The sequence below is a fragment of the Corvus moneduloides genome, chromosome Z (genome assembly GCF_009650955.1).
Source record: "Corvus moneduloides isolate bCorMon1 chromosome Z, bCorMon1.pri, whole genome shotgun sequence".
Lineage (NCBI taxonomy): Eukaryota > Metazoa > Chordata > Aves > Passeriformes > Corvidae > Corvus > Corvus moneduloides.
This window is the reverse complement of record NC_045511.1, coordinates 41,637,456-41,660,170: the sequence shown is the minus strand read 5'-3', so window position 1 is coordinate 41,660,170 and position 22,715 is coordinate 41,637,456. Positions and strand designations below refer to the sequence as shown.

General features: G+C 37.5%; 1 protein-coding gene across 1 annotated transcript in view; it reads right to left on the bottom strand.

Moving 5' to 3' along the window:
* Window positions 1-22,715, bottom strand: part of LOC116437535 (guanine nucleotide-binding protein G(q) subunit alpha-like) — a 118,946-nt gene that overhangs the window by 73,539 nt on the left and 22,692 nt on the right. The window contains exon 2 of the mRNA XM_032095256.1: window positions 5,621-5,805. Within this exon, the coding sequence (XP_031951147.1) occupies window positions 5,621-5,805 (185 nt within the window). The remainder of the gene's footprint in view (window positions 1-5,620; window positions 5,806-22,715) is intronic.

Genomic DNA, 22,715 nt, shown 5'->3' with positions numbered 1-22,715 from the left:
AAGACACTCACGTGAACATTTCCTTTCAGACACACAATATGCTCTGCAAGCAAAATAATTAAATAACAAACATATCTAAAATAAGATAGTCAGAAAGGAAGGAATTAAAAAAAATGCTAGAAGCATACTTTCCTACATTTATGGCCCTTTATCCAGTGTGTGAGCAATCACAAAATCTACAAGAATCTGCCAGCATTATTACCACCCATTCATTCTCCACTCTAGCAGGAACTGTAAAACAATGGAACAGTAAAGATAAAACATGGCCATCAGGCCTCACACAAGTGTTTTTGTATGAGTTACTACATCTCATTAGTGAAAGGCAGTTAATCACTTAAAATGCTGTATTTAAAAAACAAAGACCGTCACGTAAAATAAAATATTAAAAAAGGAAGGAAAAAATCTTTTTGCTCTGCAAAAAGAGTAGCTAAAATTTAGTTTTCAAATTTATGTTGAACTGCAAGCTGACAATTTCCTCATTTCATATCAGTAAAATTAACTGCTGATTTACTGGAGAAAGGAAGAGTGTTCATTTACCCATATGTTTATTTTACACAAAGGTATTATACACTCTTCATGGAAGCATTCAACCCTGCTTCTCCAGCTTACTGTCACTTTCCCCACACATTTGGAAAAATAGCTGGAACTTGGGCTTCTGTTGGGATGAAATACTAAACACTTAAGCAGACCATAACAAGACAAAACAAGTAATCTACTAATCCTTTAGAGCAATACAGATAAATGCAAGAGACCTCTGCGGTAAACAGAGAGCAATCAAATGAGTGACTAGGAGAACAGAATGTAAACTACTACATATATGGGGGGCTTTTTGTTTGTTTAATTTTATTCAAATATAAAGAAGGAAAACAGCAGGAAGTAGGACAAAATGGTAGGCCACAGGTAAGTACATAAAGACATGCTGAGGTCAAATGTATGTAAGACTTGAGAGGTGCCAGAAAGAAAGCCAGGGAACGAGAGGAGCAAATGACTGACGGGAGACTGATAAAATGATGAGAAATACAGCTGAGGAGAGGCTGCTATCTAGTTAAGATTGTCAAAGTCCTCACAAAGGACTCTTTTCAAAGTGCTCAGGAAGAAACTGCTCATGGCTTTATTGGAATCCTAAAGCTCCCTGATCTATGTCGCCAAGGAGGAAACACAGCTATCAGGGAGATGGGCTTTCCCTCATGTTACAGCTCCTGCGGAAAAAAAAGCAAGCTATCCTCAGTTCCTTTGGCTGAATACATGTGGTTAAAGGAGCATGGTATTTTAAATCTTCTATACACTCTTGCATGTTATCAGACTGCAGCTATCTATTTCTTGCTAAAATAATGCCTATGGAGCTTCCAGGTATTAGAAGCATTTAACTCTTCTGCAAGACTTTCTACTTATCGGGTAATTTTACTTTGGTTTTGAGGGCATGGAGAAACACCTCAGAGAACTTAAATACCAACCAAGCACTACAGATTGTTAAATACTAACCAAGAACCATACAGGTTTCTCCATCTGCTGGAAGAGCCATTTCATTATCCCTGTTCCAAAGCAATAAGCATTTTATTTCACTGTCCCAACAACATCATTCTTGCTCTTTTTTTCTTTAATAAAACCCCCCTCTAAACCAAAAAACTTACTCTCCCAGTTTGCACACTACTGCTTTATATTCAGTCCTTCACACTCTGTGTCAGGTGAGGTGTCTGTGGGAAGCCCGTTCCTCCAAACCACACTTGTTTAATATCAAATTTCACCAGGAGATCTAAAACACTTAACATCCCCAACTGTTTACCCAAGACAAAAACTTAATGCAGCCTGATTCCATACCTGCTCCTATTGTCCCACTTCTGCCTGTAATTTTATTAGCTTCCTCCAGTGGATCTGTCTGACATAGAAAAAAACAAGCTAACAAAGCAATTATGGACTTGAAGATAATGCCAGTAAGATTTTGAACTTTGAAAGCATTTCCGATATCTGCTCATTTTGACTGCAAAACATTTCCCAAAGGAAACAGGCATAAATACAGACAAAAATTCATCAGAAAACACTCTTAGAAACTTAACAGCAAATGTCTAGGTCTACCACAAAACTTGCTTTTATGTTTCCAGCCTCTTTAAAAACTTTCCTGTAGCCTGTTCTTACAGGCTGCAGTTACTTACATTAGTTTTATTGTTATGAATATTTAAGAAGTCTCACAGGAAATTATGGGAATGGGATTCAAGTAAGGTTTCCTGCCTGTTAATCACCATGGAGTGATACCTTCCTGATACTGTCTGCTGGAACAGAGAGGCAACTTGTCCTTTGGAAGTTATATTACAATGGAATAGTACAGGACAACAGTGGTATTTGGTGTTTAGTATAGTAGCAGATTCATTTGTCTAAGAAGACAAAATGCAAAAAGCTTAAACCTGTATTTTATTTTTTTAAAAATGTGCATTTGAATACCTGTGGTTGCACACGAGTTAGTTTGTACAAACAAAATTTGGAAAAAGGCAATTTTCAGAATTGCTTCTGAACACTTCTATAAAAACTAATGCTTTCCCTTATTTCATTAAATACTTACTACTCTAAAATTCAAAAGCCATACAAAAACTTCACAATTTCTACTTAAAAAAGAAGTTATGGAAGCACAGTAAAATTTGGAAGGGAATGAAAAGGGAATGAAAAAAGTCTATAAGCAACTATTTCCTATGACAGACAAATTCCTAAGAGAAGAGATCACGCTCACCCATTATCTTAACCCTCAGAAGAGCTCACATTCTGAAGTTTAAACACATAAAAATAAATGTCTTTCAGGATATAATGCTCTGCCATCAGTTCTGAGATACTAGCTTCTAAACATTGTTACACTTCTCAATTGGCTTTCACTACTCTGATAACGAATCTTTCAAAACAGTCTGGGTTATTATAATACAGGAAAATGCATTTCACTCTCTGCCTCTTTAGTTACATTTGTGACTATGAATCCAAACACAATCCCACAAGAACTAACTTGCTAAACTTAGAACGTGCCTCTTGCTACATTTACTATGCTGAAGTAATCCAAATGTTGTGATATTGCACACCACACAAAGAACACAGCTGCCTACTTAACTGACTGCGAAGTATAAGGGCACTTCAAATTCCACCAGCATTCAGAGACTCAAAACACTCCAATTTTAATAAATCACAGTTAAAGGTATGAAAATTGGTACAGTAAGAGAAAACCATTTAGAGTGTAGCCCCAAAGTCTATTGCAGAACATGAAGAATTTGACGGAAAAAAAAGGGTAGTTTTTCCTTAAGCCCAACCACATCAATACCAGTTTGACCTGCAATTTTCTAAACTACTGTGTACAACAGCTACTGTGCTAAAAATACACTGTTACTCAAACTTTGAGATATTCTCTCCAGAGATAGGACCTCCTGATAGGAGATTCAAATTAATAGGAAGTGCCCTTCCTGTGTTTTCTAGACTGCTAGACTAATGAGTTTGTTTTCAACAGCCTGTAAAAAAAGGAGCAGATTTATCTGTTGACTGGTGTTCAGTGCTTTAAAGTAAGTGACCTTGTATACAAAGCCGAAGCGTAGTAGACCACAATCACATCTATTTAGGCACAATGCTGTAGTATGCTTGGTTTTTCCTGTATTCCTGGCGGAATTCGTACAGGAATTGCCTTGAGAACCTGGTAGTTGGTGACTTATTTTACTCCGCAAGTAGCCCTATTATAAACTGATGGGAATGCTTGTGAAGGACCTGAGCGCAGACTCCTACGCTCAGAAAAGTAATTTTTAGGTAGGGAAAGTCAACAGTTCTGGCCATGTGTATACAGCTATGCCAAACCTACCAAACTCATTCAGCCATATAAAAACACTACAAAAAGTCAGCATGTCTAAAAAATATCTACAGAACACATACTCTGTAATATAATACAAGGAAAAAAGAATCCTAATCTACCATTAGGATTTCCAGATATTAAGGCAAATTTACAATCAATGCCAATTTTGAAGAAAAAATGTGCTTTATGATCAACTAACTTTTCAGGCCAGTATGCTTCATGCTTTGCACACAGCAAAAACATGGAGCCAAAAGGCTGAAATGCAAATGAAAATGCTAATACTAATTAGACATTTGATTTTGATTTATAGAGGATGAGGGGAAAACAGCTCCAAGCACGCATTTAGACTAGGAAATTTAACAGTCAAGAGTCTTACCAATTACAAATTTTTCAATCTTTTTCATGTGCACAAAAAAACCCACCCACCCTTAAAGAAGGTTAACAATATTGATTCTGACAGATGGGATCCTCCTGACTTCCTACTGCATGAAGTCATGTTCCTGCAAGACTCTAGTTATTGCACCATTACATCACCAACAAAGTGATGACCATCTGCAATGACCTCAGCAAATGCAAATGAAAAAAACAACTCATCTTTAACCTGGTAATAAGCTTTATCTTTCCTACTTCTAAGTTAGCTGTCTTAAAACGCATACAGCAGTTCAATTCTAATAATTAAACTTCCAATGTTTAGACACAAAAGACTTTAACATTAACTCAAGTTTATTTCATTTTCTCTTTCCCAGTTAATGGAAGCTTTTTTATTGTAAATTTTGCTGCTCTTCGATAGTTTCTCTTAATAAAAAAATTTTGAATAAAAGAACTTTTGAGTAACTTATCAAAGAAAGTATTACTTTCATCCAGGACTACTAGATAATAATTAAATACTCTTTCACAGGATGGAAAGAAAGGTGAGCCATGCACTTTGCGACAGATCTTAAATTCTCCATTTGACAAAGTTGCTAATAATGGATCAACAGTAAAAATGCAAACAAGTTCTCAGGAATTGTTATCAAATAGAGCCTGCTTGAGCAGGGAGGTTGGACCAGATGATCCACTGTGGTCCCTTCCAATCTGACCCATTCTGTGATTCTGTGATATTGTAAGATAAGGACATGTAATTCTGTGGCTCACCATGTATTTTAAGAAAATATTAAGCATTTCATTCCTATTCATAGAATGCAACAAACTGTTGTAGTTACCATACTATTAAAATCTGAATATTAAAAAAACCTGGGAAAAAGTCAAGCTAGTCAGACATGAACCTTAGACACATTTCAAATGTATTTTGTCCTTTTTAACTGCAGTAACAGCATCAGTCTCAGAAGAATCTGACTGTTTTAAGGTCTTTACGGTGTAGAAAATTTTAATTTAACAATCTGTTCACACACAGGTATCCCCACCTATTTTTCTAATAATTTGAATTTTTTCCACTTGTAATGTAATAGCAACCCTTATGCAGTAAAGTTTTGCTACACATCACAAGAATGGTTTAACTGTGCTCTAATCAGAACATGGCCTCACAGTGAAAGACAAGGGTTACTGAAGTCAAGTGGCAGCCTGCCATTAAACCTCTGTTCTGTGACGATCCCCCTCAGGCATCTTAAGAGAAGTCTCTTGTTTAAAAGCAGCACATTTGTGTGGTAGAAGTAGAAAGAATGGCAGAGAACTAAATGCAGGACAGGAAACACCCTTTTCTTCTGAGCTTTTAGTATCACTTCTGTGATGTGCAATTTTTTTTGAGACCTTCAGTATATTTCCCAAAATAAAAAGAGGAAAAGCTTCAGCTACAGAAATAAACAAAAATCTCACCTTGTTATTTTCACACTTGTATGGGATTTTGAGGGTATCCATGGCCTTGATCATGGCCTGCATTGCTGTAAATATATTCTGGTACACCAGTTTTGTAAAGCCCCTTTTGTCTTCATCAGAGTAACCTGATCCATGAATGATTCTCATCTGCTTGATAAATGTGCTTTTGCCACTCTCTCCTGTGCCTGCAAGACAAATAAGAAGGATATGCTTTACCCACTGGACACAAACATGACTTTTTTTGCACAATGCTGACAGCTTGCTTACTGCAGGGCTGAACAGTGTCAAGTGGTGCTTGGAAGGGAACTACAAGGACCAGTTCCGGGTCAAACAGCAGCATTGGTAGCAACTGAAGAACAACTGAATTAAAATTTGTGTTTTAACAACTAAACTAATAAGCAAAACGGAACTCCAAAATATACATATTATATATGACTGCATATTTGAAAATCTTCTGTTCCTAAAGATGTAATTATTCAAAACTCTAACTTCATGTAACTACTATGAGACATTTCATCACGAAAATTCTGAGAGTAAGAAAAAAATTTTCCTAGGCTAACGCTCAGGATATTACAGTAATCTATTGGTATTACAAGCAACAGATATATCTGTGTTTTGTTTTTTTGTTTTTTTTTTTTGCAGGGGTGTTGGCTTGTTTGGGGTTTCTTGCTTTGTTGTGTTTGTTGGTTTGGTTTTTTGCTTGTTTGTTTGAGGGGGTGCAGTTGGGTTGTGGTTTTTTGTTTTAAGCTAGTATTGTTACAATCAGACCCCATTAAACTTCAATCTCAGAACTACGTGAAATCACTGTTAATTAAAATTTGGCTCATATTTATTAATGAGCAGTCATTCCTTCCATTAAATTTTTTTCATGTCTTTATATGCTTTGTACTAAAAGTAGTTTATTGATGAAATATGACTGTTTGTCAACTTGAAGTTAAGATCTGTGTTGGAAACTTCACAAAGGTTACAACACACAGCACTTTACTCCAATTCAGCAAGCTCATCGGTGACTACAAGATCTAATCTATATTATCCCTGTGTTTGCTTGTGAGGAGGAGTTGAATCTGCACAGCTACATAAACCCTGTGTTCACCCAGCTACTCAGCCCTGCAGAAAACAAAACGCATTGCTCAGTGCTCTGTTTTTCAGACTTTCAGTCCGGGCTTTATTTCAGTCATTTCTGTAAAGCTTTCATGCCTCATGGCCAGGACAATGGCAGCCTTACAGGCCTCTTATATAATGTTTTAGGTGTCTTCTCAGAAAAGTGTATTTCACAGCAGTGCAGTTTATAGGAGTAACCCTTAACTATTTCTGAGATAGCACACACTGCAAAATCTAAGCCCTAAAAACTTCTGCCCTTACCAAGAGCATAATTTTGAAACTTTCACTCCCATTTCCTGCACACATATAATGAACTTCTAATGCAGGTTTTCCTTACACATTCCCAGAAAATCAAACATGATGTTACAGACTACAGAATCAGGATGCTTTGGGTTAGAAGGGACCTTAGAGACCATCCAGTGACAACACCCCCTCTTGCCGTAAGCAGGGACATCTTCCACTAGACCAGTTTGCTCAGAGCTCCATCTAACCTGGCCTTGAGTACTGCAAGGGATGAGGCATCAGCAACTTCTCCGGGCAGCCTGTGCTAGTGCCTCACCACCTTCACATGTAAAGAATTCCTTCCAATATCTAATCTAAACCTACCCTCTTTCACTTTAAAGCCATTTTTCCTTGTCCAAGCACTACATGCCCTTGTAGAAGTCCCTTTCCAGCTTTCTTATAGGCTCCATTTAGGTAATGAAGTGCTGCTAGATCACCTCCTTAGAGATCAAGACATTGACTGATACCAACTTGTGCCTTCTACTGCCTCATTCATTCCTTACAGAACAAGTTAAGAAATACATTTTGGCAATAAGTTCCTAAAATTTTACCTATTTACCATAATAAACAAAACCAACCCTCGGTAACAGCCTGAACAAGACTGAGTGGGCCTGTTTCACCTGGTGGAAAGAAGAAAACCTGAAATAACGTAAGAAAAAAAATCTACATGTTCTTCTGAGAGGATATGAATGCCATACGGGCTTTGCTAGCGACTGCTTCCACCACCATCATCCTACAAATACATCTAGCTGATACAAGGTGAGAGCAAAGGTGAAACAGCAGTGTAGTGGATCAACTAAATGGACCAATGGGGGATAAAACCATACTGAGGCCAATTTTCTGCTGGCTACCACTGTACATTTAGATTAGTCAAGTCAGTTCTCTGAAGCCAGATGAGTAGTATCTTCTCATCTGTCAGAAGACTGCTGAGGCCACACAATGTACCTGAGTCTCCATCATAACCAGAATACCATCACCACACTCCCTCATCTTTTAAAAAACATGACTTTCAACCTCCCCTCACACCCTTCCAATCCTAATACAATTCTTTGCCTAGTACTTAGGAAAGAATTGAATATTGTAACTGAAAAAAACCCCACACTCCTGATTCAAGCACATAACTTGATTGATCATCTGACTTTTAAAACTTTTTCCCAGATAAAAATCAACCTAACAAATGAATAAAAAGAGATTAACTGTCTTCTAAAAATAATAAAGAAGTGTCTGTAAAAGTGATGAACTCCCATTCAAGCACGGCATAGAGAATTACCAAATTTTTAAGAGCTTAGCATCTTAAAAACTGAAAATTTCTGGAAACTTCTTCTCTTTTTTTCCTTGAAATGTTAATAGCAACAAGTATTACTGTATCATCAAGAATTTTACAACCAGAGACCTGAAAGTACTTCTAGCAGTATGATATCCAAAAACAGAATCAGGAAAGAAGTCAGGTTGCTTAAACACAGAGTAGATCCTTATACAGGCACTTGCACCACTTACATACATAACATGTACAATTTGTTGTATTGTTGCTATTTCTCCTGGTGCATTTGCTGCAAAAATCAAGCTACAGAATGTTGAAATGCAACATTCTTTGGTCTGTGAAACTTATGGAAAAACTTTAAACAAGGTTAATTTTAAATAGGTGACAATGCAGCTACTAGCAGAGTAGTTACAGAACTCGAGGTGACTGACAAAGAAGATACAGGAGACTGACTTAAAAGTAAGACAATGTCAGTCTAGAATTGACAAGCCTTTCCTTCATGTGGTTGTGCTACGCATACCTGTACTTGTTTTTGCAATTCTCTGCATTGCGACCTTAAAAAAATCTCAAATATACTATCTTCAGATCAAATATGAGACTGTTTTTTAACTAAAACAATAAACATACCATTCTCTAAGCAAAATTCAAACTGGCATCTGTTAAACACTGTGAAACACTGCTAAGCTACACCTGATAGTGTTTTTTTTCCCAAGTTTGACCTATGAAAATGCAAGAAAAACCCGCTATTTTATTGCTTGAAATTTTCTGTTTAAATTAGATAGAAGAGGATATTCATCATATGTAAGGACAAAGGAGAAAGCCACTGAAATCCACTGCCCTGTTACTCACTGTACACACACATATTTACTAGGAACTGTCAACCAACAGTGTGTAGATTTGCAGAAAACTGGCTTTCATCTTGGAGCTTGGATGCAGAAAGAAGCCTAGAAGTACCTGGAAAGTGAAGCTTCATGGGTCAGAGTAGAATCAACATCCTACACAGATGAGCAGAACCATATTACAACCACAGTTTCATCAAACATTACTCAGACAAAGCAGTCGGTTGTACACTGCCTCATAGATTTACAGAAAAGTGGAGCAATCAACCTTATCAGATAGTAAATAGCAGAGTAACTCCTAGGAGGAGTAAGTGCTGAAAGAGTAATAGAGAGGTATGAGAAGAAAAATACTTTCTTTCAAATATTAAAGTTACATTTCACTTGGAAGAGAGTTTTATGTCCTCTATGCTACTACTAATTCAGTGATAGAGAAAACAAAAAATATGGTTTAGTCTGTTGCTGTTCCAGCAGTGGAATGCAGCAGGATCCCATTTCTGCCGAAACCAAGTATGGCTAAATGAAAACATAAAACTGTGCAGAATTCAGGCCTTGGACCAGCTTGGCTTTGTAGGTGACAAAATCAGTAGAAACATATTATGGAATGCATGAGATCATCCCGGGAGCTGAAGCAAAGAACCACTTAGAACAGCAGCTTTCAGGCTCACAGTTGAAGGCTACTGTTGGGATGGATATTCGGCTGGTAAGACTGCAGCAAAACTCCCTGAGGTGGAGATGAAGCTGCCCAGCTCACCCTGTAACATATATCTGGGTAAGTTCTGGAGCAGAACCAGAATATCTCCTCTCCATCAAAAGAAGACAGCAAGGCCAGTGAAACAAGGAGGCTCCCACACAAACAGCTCAGTCCATGTTACGTGGTCATGCACCTAGGCAGACTGTGTTCTCAACTCGACATCTTAGGAAGAGATCCTTACCTCTACAGCAGCCTTGACCATCATCTTGGTCAACAGTTGCCACAACGGAGTTGTCCTGCTTCAAGCTGGTACAGCTATTGCTCAGGCATTCCTTCCTAAATGAAGTCTGCTAGTGCTCTATAGAACTTTTTTCTCTATTGCTGAAAAAGTGTTCTGTCCATGACATTGTATCACTGTATCATACCTCTTGAAAGATATGTAAGTACCAACCTACATCTCCAACCAATTTACACTACTATATAAGTTAATAACTTATATATAAGTTATAAGTTAATAACTGAAACTGACCATCTTGGTCATAGAAACACCAAAGAATTTAAGTGACAACTCATCCAGAGACATGAACAGAATTCCTGTCAGGAATTACCAGTCTTGATAATAAATACAGTAGGCATACCTGTATTTTTCATAAAATGAACAGTAGTACCATTGTACCTTCCTCGTGTGATTATCTAACTCCTTAATTGACATTAATAGATTAAACCTCACAAGAGTTGCTTAATGTTAGGAAACATTTCAATGGCATTTCATTTAGTGTTACAGAAAAGCCTACGAAACAGGAAAGCATCTCAAATTTCAAGCAAAAAAAGCCAGAAAGAGAGCTAAGGTGTCCTGAAGTCTGTTCCTACATCAATAGCACCATGTTTTGCAGTTATGTTAAAAACTGAATGGAATAACTACAAAAAGCCAAGTTTGGTGAGAACCCCAGCAATGGCTTTTTGGGATTTAACAATGCACAGGTTTAAGTAAGAACCGCTCAGGAAAAAATGGGAGAGGGGTACATACTCTTCTATTGCCAAGTGTTTGCTCCTCTGATAGAATATCTTTAATTTAAAATCACTACATAATCTTCTCACTTGTTTTGCTTACAAACCACATCTGCATATTCCACTTGCTTTAAAAAAAAAAGTAAGCATATAATCATTTCACCGTTCACTAAATTCTCCTCTGTATCATTTTAGTAATTTATAAACATTTCATTAAGATGGCTGTCAATATTCTACACAATATTATTTCATGAATTACTAATGTAACAACAAAAAAGAGCCTGGCAAGACGAGAAAAGTTTTCTTCCAAGAAAGGACGGATAGAATTTTATGAAGTAGATAATTACCTCAAATAAGGAACATGAAACACCTACATTCATGTAGAGCAATTTGTTTCAAAAATAATCTTGAACATCTTAAATATTTATGAAAAACTCAGCAAATGTTATCCATTACAAATATTACTAAAGTTGTTCCATCATTTCCTTACCTACATTATAAAAATTGTATTAACCATCTTCCTTTAAAAAGGGAAAGAATACCTGCTCTTATGTGGACAGCTAGTCTGAGTGGTTTTTACAGTAGAAAAATCGTCTTACAAATTTAATCTGGTTGTGTTTGAGAAGACAGTAAAGTTATGATTTTGCTTGTCATTCTAGTGCAGCCACAAAACTTAAGAGAAACAAAACTAATACTCATCCCTATTTGTGCAAGTGATGCAATTAAAACAGTTCAAGTGAGTACTACAATAAAGCCTAAGACAGATACTGAATTACTGACAAAAAATGGAAGGAAATGGAGGATAGAATTAAAACATAAAATTCAGGGGATATTCTGTAGCTTGTTAAATTAATGCAAGCTTTTTCATAAACCAGAACTTCAAACTCCTTTACAAGAAATGCAGTTAATCAAATACCGCTTTGTGCCAGATAATCAAAACTACACTGCAAAACCATTATGCAGCTAGGCACTGCTCATTACTGAAAGTCAGCACCCTCTTCTCTACACCTTCAATTCAGAAAAAAAACCCCAAACCCAACCAACCAACCAAAGAAATCCAAACCAGCAAGCCCCGCCAAATCAAAACAACCAGACAAATCAACAAAAAAAAAAATACGACCACTCCCTAAGCCCCCACCCAACAACACAGAACCTCCTCCTTACCTTTTATAGCTATGAACAGCTAATCCTCACCATTTTATAAGTATCTTATTATGGTTTACATGTAACTCAGAGGCAAAAAACTGAGAAGAGATAAACTGACTGCTTTCACAGAGCATAAGTAATTCCTCAAGAATTCTCACAGCTTTATAAATGGGTTCAAAGCAGGACAGGATCCCACCTTGTGTGACCTTCTCCTCCTTTCTCTTGAAAGGATCCCTCTGATAAACCAGGGAATTCCTAAAGAGAAACAACTCTTTCCACTCTGCTTAATTTTCCATTTTATACCATTTGGAGCAATTTCGACAAATTCTGCCTAAAGAATTCATCTGTGCAGAAAAAGTGCCACAAATCAAATTTCACCCTCAAAAATATTTTCGTGATGCTACTCAAAACTCAACAGAACAAGAAACTGTTTAAAATCAGTCTGTTGGCTGCTGTTTTTTCCATGGAAATGTTATAAACAAAACCAGAAGCAAACATCAGCATTCATAAAAGAAGGTATCATACGAACTCTTACCTTCCTTGCACAGAGGGAAGGCAAAATCTGGCACACGATTAATTTCAAATGAATGTTTATATGAGGGCGTTGGAAAGCAGACTCAAGTAGATTCCAAAGCACATGCATGTCAGAATGGATCGTTTATTATCTTTGAGATCAGTATAGTACACAACCGTCTACAAATCGACACGTATGTTTTCTGTAAGCTATTTATTAAAAGAAAATGGTAATAATACACTGACCACCACCTGATTTTCTGTGAAAACTACCTTAACTACTATTTGGATAAAGACTGGGTTTAGGGCTTAAATCTTTTATGGTTCCTTCATATTCCACCTACAGCTCTTCAACTCTGCAACTAAGCTGGACTGAAAATGATGGGGGGCTGAGACAGGCCATACAACCCTACATGTCGTGCACGTCTCCAGGGGGATTCTCCAGGAACTGCAGTATGAGACCTGTTTCCCTGCACTGCAAGATAAGGCTTGAGTTAGCTCTACATTTTTATTAAGGAAGATACATAAAATGTACTTACCTAATGATTAAGTCTTTCAAGTTTCTTTCACCTTCTGTCACTCAGAGGGATTATGAACAGATATACATAACTCATATTCCTAACAACTCTGAGAGACACCATTTCACGGACAGTATAAGCCACTGTGATCAATCAAAAGCAAGGATAATTACCGGTAGCATTCAAAATTGCAATAGTGTTCCTTTATTTTTATCATGGAAGGGAATAAGAGACCTTTACTACTTTAAACCCTATGTCTTCAGAAAAAAGTGGTCTTCATGTCTAAGATACAGCAACAGAGTTTGTTTGGCCATCTGTGTTTCCCCCATGTCATGGGCTAACATTCTGATACCCTACTGAAAACAGCAAAAGATGAATATTTCTCTGACATGTTCATCATCAAACATAATTATCACGCACAAGAACATATCAACAAAACAACAGCTGTATTTACCTTGCACACAAAGCCTTATACTTTGCATGTTCTGCTTTCATAAGGTATAGTTAGGAATTCTGTGAGCTATTTTCTACTCTGTTTTCAAGAAGTACTGTAGTACTCAGAGTATACTGGATGTGCATTTGCATCCATCTGAAACACCAATACTAATCAGTATATTACGTAATTTGTTCATTTTTAACAATATGTTAACAACAACTAACTGCAAAAACATGAGAACACCTTTTCCAAAGTTTTTTTTTCAATAACATTTACTCTATTCTATGTTTGAGAACTCTATTTTGAAAACCTACCACTCATACATAAAAAGGCTCTATCCAGGAGCTGAAAGTATACAGTACAGCATTTTCTTTATTAGAATGTGAACATGCTTACAAGTTAATTGCTTTGCTACACCAAAACTAGTAAAAATATGAATTTACTGAAAACAAGTCATATGAATAATAGCACATTTGTTATGATCAAATATTTATGTCAAGTAACATTTCTGATGGTAAATATTATTATCTGAAATTAAAGACTAAGAACAGCAACTGCTTTGTAGCGTTTTGGTACATTTTTCCTCAAAAATGGCTGGCCACTGCTTCCAAGAATGATAATCACTCCAATTCTGAGCTTTAGTCTAGATACCATGAAGCACTCCTTTCAGGGGAAAAATCCTAATGAATAAACACAAAACCCCTTTGCTTTTCAACCTTTTTATATGTCCTTCATTCATACCAAAGAAAGACCATTTTCATATTGATTGAGATGATTTAAAAATAAAGAAAAGCAAATCATGCTGGTTCTTCTCACACATGAAGAGAATTAATAGTTTTCCCACAAAGCTATTTGAGGTCTTTTTGTGTCAGGTTGTGTACTCCTGAGGAAGGCATTCAAGCTGTTCCCTTGCTCTCTTCTGCTTGTGCTTTTTTGCTATTCATGTTTCAGAGCTCTCTATGACCTCTGTACTAAGAAGATAACATGACAGCTGTTCCCAAACATGTAATTAGACAAGAGTCAGCTTACCAGTATAATTATCAAACTTACACTACAAACATAAAGGAACTTCGTATGAAATATTGGTATGCATATACCTGTCAGATAGCTTCCTTGGTCCATAGACAGGTAGCACCAGACGTGAGACAGAGGTTTCTTTCAAGCCTCAAATATACCCCCAGTGCTAAAATGATGGAATAATTTTTGCTTTAGTCTAACTACACACTAACAAATACAAACAAAATGCAGGGTCTTTCAAGCAGAGCCCTGAGCTGCCTGCAGTAAGGAATCAGCTGGGGTAATTAATTTTTTTTAATAATACACCTTACAACTGTGTTACACATTGTGTATCTTTCTGGTTTCCTAGGGGAACACATCTTGAGAGCACCATAAAGGCAATACTCAATGGTACAGCTAAAGTCTTACAGTAAGTATTTTTCTCTAGTATTTAACCCCTTTCTCTCATGCCTCCACACTCCTCTTCCTCCCCCAGAGACTGAAGAGATGGTGGTAACTGAAACTCACATCCACCTGGTTTCAGGCCCTCTCAATGAATGAGCATCCATTCCACTCCCACACACCACCAACCCAGTCACTCCATTTAGGGCCTCAATGTCATTACAGCCGATCATAGCCTTAAACTGGAAGGAGGGTGGGGCGGGGGGAGCTCAGGCATTTTATAAGGAACAAAGAAACCTCCTAACAGAAAATAGAATAGAGCAGGCAGCTTCAGCAGATTGGGCTGCTGGGAGAGCAAAAAAGGAGGTGAACTGGGGAGCACAAAGGCAAGTCCAGAGCAGACACTCCTTTCAAATCAGCAGTTGTGAGTAGTCCTGGAAAGAACTTTTGCCTTCCCCTTCAAGGCAAAGCTCCTCCCGGCAGGCCTTCACTCTGTGGACATGTAGGGCTGCAGAGCCCAAGGCTGTTCCTCTTGCCAGCCTCCTTCCAGATGCAGAGCCGATTAAGCAACCATTAGAGACACCGTCCCCAAAAGACCCAATCCCTTACTACAGGCAGCGTTCCCTCATCTCTTCACCCCCAAAGGCACACACAGAGCCCAGCAGGGCTGACAGACCATGATAAGAAGCTCTGGCACAGCAGCTATACAGTAAAAACACAGTACTCCATTTTTATTTTCTTCCCTCAAATACTGTGAGAGGCTCAAGTGTTGGGTTTGTGTTCCCCTTGTTCCTACATTCACAGTGTTGCTCACAACTTTGTGTGTTTCTCGGCGCACACTGGCAGGGGTGCGCACATACACTGTGAAATCCAGGCTGGCTCCAAGGCTGAGCCCATTATAAATCCACCCAGAGGGAAGCACAGTTCCAGATACTGTGGCACATTTCCTGCAGCTTATAGCAGATCATCCTGAGCTTGAGAGTGCTTTTTAACTGCTACTTCCCCTGGAGAGTCACTAGTTTTTGAGGGGTTTTGCTGTCCTCTTGCATTTTTCATCTTCACAGGCATTGCAAGAAGCCATATATTAATTAAGCAGCTCCTCCAAAATTAAGGTAGACCCCTTGCACACTTTTTCCTCCTGCAAGGAGAGGGGACCTGGGCAAGCCAGCTTATTAGATGGATAGGAGTGGCACAATTGCTATATTATCATAGGTCTTATTTCAAACATTACAAATCTCGCAAGTTTGGAATAATATTGATAAAGTAAAGATTGAACAAATCATGTTTTAATCATGTTGTTGTTTATTTTTATATAAATACCACCTATGCACATACTTTCATGTGCATACGTACACACAGAGTGATGAACTCTCTAAAGACATAAATACAACACTAGCACTCTGAATTTAAGAAATCAGGTCAAGGGTAATATTACCAAAGAACAATTTTATAATTAAAAAATTATAATTAGATTCTCCACCCCTCCCCCCCCCAAAAAAATCCCTGCTTTTTATTAAGAAAAAAAAAATTGAATAGCTAAATTCTGAGAGGACATCCTTGCTAGCTTTACACAGTACATCATACAGGTATTTCCATGCTTAGTACATGATAGAAATGCAGCATTCTTTTCAGATACTGCATTTGCTCATGAAAATAGATGAAAAGGTGAAAAAAATTTAAGCTTAGGGAAAGTGAGGGATGAAGACTACTACTGGGTCAGTAATAACAAGGACTGTCATGGTCAGTAACAACAGGGACAAGCAGGCAGGTTTTACGGTCGAAGCATCTGGTGCCATCTTTCTGCATTTGCATTTTTAACAGCACAGTGTCCTAGCACGCATACTGCTTAAAGAATCGCGTTGGTATGGCTGAACAGAGTAACATTTTAATGTTCTGCTTCTCCAGCAGAGAAAGTCAGGAGGCAGCACTCTGGAGCACCACACTGTCGCACAGACAGCATCCATGGCTTGTGCCCCTTCAGACTGACCACACAGGGCCCAGTTCCCATGCCACTGACCTGCTCAGCTGAGCAACTTCAGCAGCTCAAAGGAAGAGTCTACAATCACATCTCTGACATGCCAAAACAGACAGCTACAGGACCTCTTGATCTCTTAAAGAGAAACTTCTGATCCTCCTTATACTGACCTTGTTGCTGAAGTTATATATTTATTTAGACCTGATTATATAATTTGATTCTACACCAGATTGTTACCTACACTGAAAGTTTTTACATTTTTTTGTATTTTTATTTACATAAACAAAGAATGCATGGATTAATACGTAACTACTTTTTCCTTATAAAGGTAATAAAACTCATAAGATAACATCAATCAGAACTCAGTTAAAATTGTGGAGAAGCAACATGCCTTCCTGAGTCTCAGAAAAATATCCTTTTACTGGATACTCTTACAGTATTAGAAGAAATCTCCAGAAATGCATGAACCAGATGGGGTCTGAGTTATAACTACTGTTGTACTGTTGTAACAACTCAAACATCAGCTACTCTAGCCAATAGTGTGTACCACCCAGACGTGGATATGTAACTTAGGAAAGGCCACCTCCTTTCTCTCCTACAGTTGATTCATTGCTCTGACCTCTTCTGAAATTAGATGTGGCTTTCTGTTTAATTAATTAAAGTCCACATGCTGTTCATTAGCATTTAAGTAAATTATTTGCATTATAAATCCTGGTTCATCTGAGATAAAGTTCTAAATTCACTCACTATTCTTAGTAATTAGGCTTTCTATGGTGATAGGGTTTTGTTTTATGAACATTAATGTAATTCTGGTTTTCACTTGTTGTACTTGCATCTGGTTTCAAAAAGATTATATTGAACATATTTCTAGCCCCTTTCAGAGCTATGGAGAAAGATCATGATAACACTAAGAATCTGTTCCTGTTCTTACATAGTACACCGAAGTAGAAAAAATTTAACTGTCAGGGCAAAGAACTGTAACACAACAGCAGTTCACACAGGCACAAAGTGGCAGGGTGAAGGACAAGTTTCTGTTAGCCGTTATTCTTCTTTCTACAGGAAACTTTTACTTCCAGGAAGTAAACATTATTTAACACGTCATTCCTTTGCACAATAGTTGAATGAGAAGTATTCTAGCCCAAATTTTTAGTTTATGTTTTAGGTTATTAAAATGTTATCCACACAAGTCAATATTCTTTATAAATTTTTTTAATTATAATTTCAGTTCACCTAAGAAAACCCACAACACAACAACCAAGGGCATATCCAGTTGTCAGCCCAAACCACAGAGGTAACTATCCAAAGCTAAACAAGGATTTGCTTCCAACAACCACAATGGCATGATGTTGAAAGGTGATTATATTTGGCAGCTCTGTATTTACTTCTACTTTTGCATCATTCTTTTTATACCCTTGTAGTAACAATAAAAAACAAAACAGAACAAAAAAACCCCCCACATATTTTACACAGGCCTGCAAATGTAAGGAGTCCCTGTCTGTGAAGGTGTGGAGGAAACATGATGTGAAATTCCATCAATTTCTCAATGTTTTAAAAAGACTTTTTGTTTGATAAACTGTAGTCTTTGATTCCTTTTCATATAGGATTGGACTGTCTGAAAATATATCATGAAAACTCTGGGAAATGCAACAGAAGATATTAAAAATTTTCTTTTTGTTATCAGGTTTGTTTTAGGAGAAAGGCAGAAAGAAATTACAAGCAACAGCTTATTTGACTAAAAATTAGCCCACAACTTTTACATCTATAAAAAAATCCCCACAGCATAACATTCCTATTGCTCTAGAGGCCTTGAATCTTGTGTAACAAAAGTTGATTTTATGGAGAGTACAAATGCTGAAAATGCTAGCATTTTTCAAAACAAGGAAAGGTATTGAGATAAACACCATCTTCCTACACTAGCATCACAATTTCTAACCTACAGACCCCTCCATGCAGCTTTCGTTTTTGTTCTGCGTAATTTGCAAAATGACCACCAGGTCAATGTCTTCTCCTAAACCTCCAGCAGCTGTCCAGCCTCACCCTGCAGGCTTCTGCACTGTGCAAACCAGAAGAGGAGAGCTGTGTGTGTCAGAAACAACCTCTGCCCAGGACATGATGATGGGAGCTGCCAGCCAGCTCTCCCCAGTCAGGCACAGCTCAGCCCTTGGGGAGGGAGTACCAGGAAAGAGCCCTTCCTCCACTCACTGACCAGAAACTGACAAGGCAGTTCCCTATAAAGGTCATGGTGCAGAATTTATTTCTGGAGACTTTTAAGGTCCCTCTCCAGCCTTCAAGTACAAGCAACATGGAGCCATTTGGCTGCTGTTGGACAGGTGAGCGAGAGGTGACTGAAAAAGGACAAGGCTGACACTCTCAGCACCAGCAGCCAACCCTTAGTCCACACTTTGCAACATTTTTGTCTTCAAGACAATGGGAAGCAGAAAACAGTGTGATAGCCAGGGAGTTCTGAACTATCCTTCTTTTCTCCTCTGGTCAGTTGTCAGGTTTTGGGGCATTTTGCTGACTCCAGCTGTCTCATTTGTCATTAAAAAAATGAAAGAAAAAGCCCAGCTGCTTCAACAGTATTACCCTACAGATCCAACCACCACGGGAAGCCTTTGAGCATTAGCGGAAGGTTAAAACCACCACACCCTCCCAGGCTGCTGAATCACGTGTACACATCCAGTACAATCAACGCCTCACACTAATTGCCAATTACCTAAAACACTTAAAACACTTAAAAAGTGTTTGCCATGAAGAAGCTGCATTCAATTTTTCTTTTAACATCATCTCCAAAACCATGTAAGCATTCTGACATTTACTGCCAGAGGAAGGATGCTGGTCCTCTCATCTCTGCCACATGGGAACAAGTCCCAGAAACGACAATTGAAGTCTTTGGGGATGGTCTTTAATTTGTAGCCGTTCTGGGAAAATGTTATCTACTAAACTCTAGGTTTATCAACTGATAAAGCAATTTAGTTTACTAAAATATACAGTTAAAGACTACTTTTTCACTATTGCTGACGAAGAATAAAACTGTGGAAACGTGTTTTAGACAACAGATCAGTGCATCCCAGATGCTGTGTTATTCCCTGACACAAAATCTAAAATGAATGTTTCTGTTGAGATAAATATGAATCCTTTTTGATTGTCATCTGAGATCACCTATTTTGTTGGTCAAGTTTCCTCATGCCATCTTAACAGCTTTCTACATTTCTAAAGATGAAGAAAAAACAAATTTTAAAGGCTTCTGCACAAGTTTTCAGAAACTAGCACTTTTGTCAGGTATCGTATAGCTTCACTTCGAACTGCCAAGTACTTTCTTTCCCCAACAAAAAAGCTTGTTAAGTCAGAAAATTAAGAGAGGGTTTCCTACGCTTTAACAAGAAACTTCCAAACTGTGAAAAATCACAAGACGAGAAATTTCTGAGTTGTGACTACAAAATTGTTTCTGCAATGTAAGTCTGCGGCAGGAAACAAGACGAAACGCACACTATTTGCATAAAAATACGGATTTCTACACTATGCAGCTTATGGTCAATAACTAAATTTCAACTACCAGAACCACAAATAATTGCAAACCTTGTTGCAACTAAGAGGACCAAAGGTATGTTCAGGGTATTTGCAGGGAAAAAAACCCCAAACAACCCACGACCCCTCCCCAACACTGCAACCGTTACTTCCTTCTATACTGACTCCTCCGACATCAGCAGTAAAGAAAAACCAGTCGTATTTGAAAGGAATTAAGTTACTGAATGGAAAAAGAAATTTTAAGTGATAATGACCTCAGGGAAGGTTAATCATACCCCTCCCCTCCTTTTTTTTTCCCCTGTGATCCTTACTAAGAATTTTTTTCTGCCATCCTTACTCTTTAAGTAGTCCCAACAGATTACTGCAAACTGTGGCCTTATTAGTATGAATGAGGGTAAAAAACGGAGAGTAGACATAAAGTATACTGCATATCCATTTAAATAATTTTAGAAGTATTCTTGAAAAATAAGGAGTAGGAATAAAGAGCATCAAATGCCTTCCAAAATTCTCTGCCTATCCCTTAATAACCAAAGTACCTAAAACAATTTCTTAAGATGGGAGAAAGAGTCTAAGAACAGAGTTACCATGGCGTGATCAGCTACCACACATCATATGCTCCACAGTAGTTTCTGCATGGATAGCTTCAGTAATGTGCAAATGTCAAGTTTCATCAAACTGCTTTGTTAGACCTTTTTTATTTCAGTAAATTCTGCTGCACTCAATAGCTAATGAGAAGATTAAATACCCTTAAACACGGCCCCAAAAGGTGACTTCACCTATACCATATTACCAAACGAAGAAAAATTTATTTGAAGAGTGAACTCTCTAATTTTATAATAACCACTTCATTTTTAAACTAAAGTATCAAAGGAAAGCAGCAGGAGACTTAAATTTTTGCTAATTCTCTGATTTTATTCTACTGCAGCTCTGCTGTTACAAGGTTATTATTAACCTGCTTTTTAACTTCTATTTGAGAAACAATTCTTTGGGAAAGTATTCCGTTACATCACACAACTAGGTGTACAGGTCATGATCCCACTCCTTCTCAACACAGAAGTGAAACATGTATTTACCTGAATGAGAACATTTGAGCACAGCATGGTAACACCTGTTGTGTGTGATGTACCAGTCCTCTAAACAGTTCCTTATGAATATGTTTGTACTACCGTTGTTAACTCTTATTACAAAAAGAAAGCACTTACTTATTCTAAACAATCAAACAGAACAGTTATTAATAACCTTTTTCTGCATTACTTTTAAAGGCTACTGGTACCTAACCAATAAGCACCAATTAGCACAAATTTTGCTACTATTTTTCTTGGTTTTTTTTTTCCTTCCTGTAAATCTCATCTGCATGCTAGATTTTACTGCAACTTAGAAAAAAAGATCCACATACCAGTTTTCTACATGAGGTATCCATTTCATCAGTTATATAAATCAGTTATTAAAATGTTACCTTCATTGTTGCTTTGCATATTTATGATTTTTAAAACAAAAACCAGTGTAAAGAATAGTCTCAGTGCAGAGAAGCTGCTCCATTCAAACTACATCTCCACATACTGTCACATTTGGATTTATTCAAAACTCTGCTTACAGGCATTCCATGATCACACACATTTCTTTTTGACCCCACACCCTCCACCAGAAGGTGTGTTAGGCTATCTTCAGTAAAACATGGATGCTGTGCCAACAACCTGGGATGAAATAAGTGCAGATGCAGTGATTTGTACATTATACTGTGTATCAGCTTCCAATAACACCAACACTTTTTCTCTCAAACAATACATGACTGCAGGCAATCTAGTGTTTGCAAAACTTTGGAAGGCAGGTGAAATTTGAAATAAAAATTCTACATTTTTATAGCCCTAAATACTAAACCCTAAATTAAGTATCTTAAATTCTTCTCTTCCCTTGCATAGGAATTTTCTGAATTATCAGGACTTAAATGCAACCATTTCTATTTCTGTAGAAGAACAGTATACAAACTTTATATTGGAAGGCACCTATAGCACAGGGTTTCAGACTGCAACTACTAACATCTACTGCATCACCAACATAACTTCCTAGGACAAGGAGACAGCTCCTTTATGCACGGCTGATGCATGGCTGTTGATTCATATGCAGTATTGTACATATGGTTTAAGACTGTACAACCACAAAACAGAGTGTTATTAAACAAAAAATACTGACTTGACTTTTGCAAGGAAGGATTGCTAACATAATGCTACGTGAACAGATGTGTCTTTTTATTTTACCAGCAATTTCAGTTAGAATTTACTGCATCATATAATTACACTACGATTTGTTTGCTTGAACTGATCATTTTTCCAGTGAAATATGCTTTCCAAAAAGCAAATCTATACATTTATTAGTTTGCTCCAAAGCCATGAGAGAGAGCC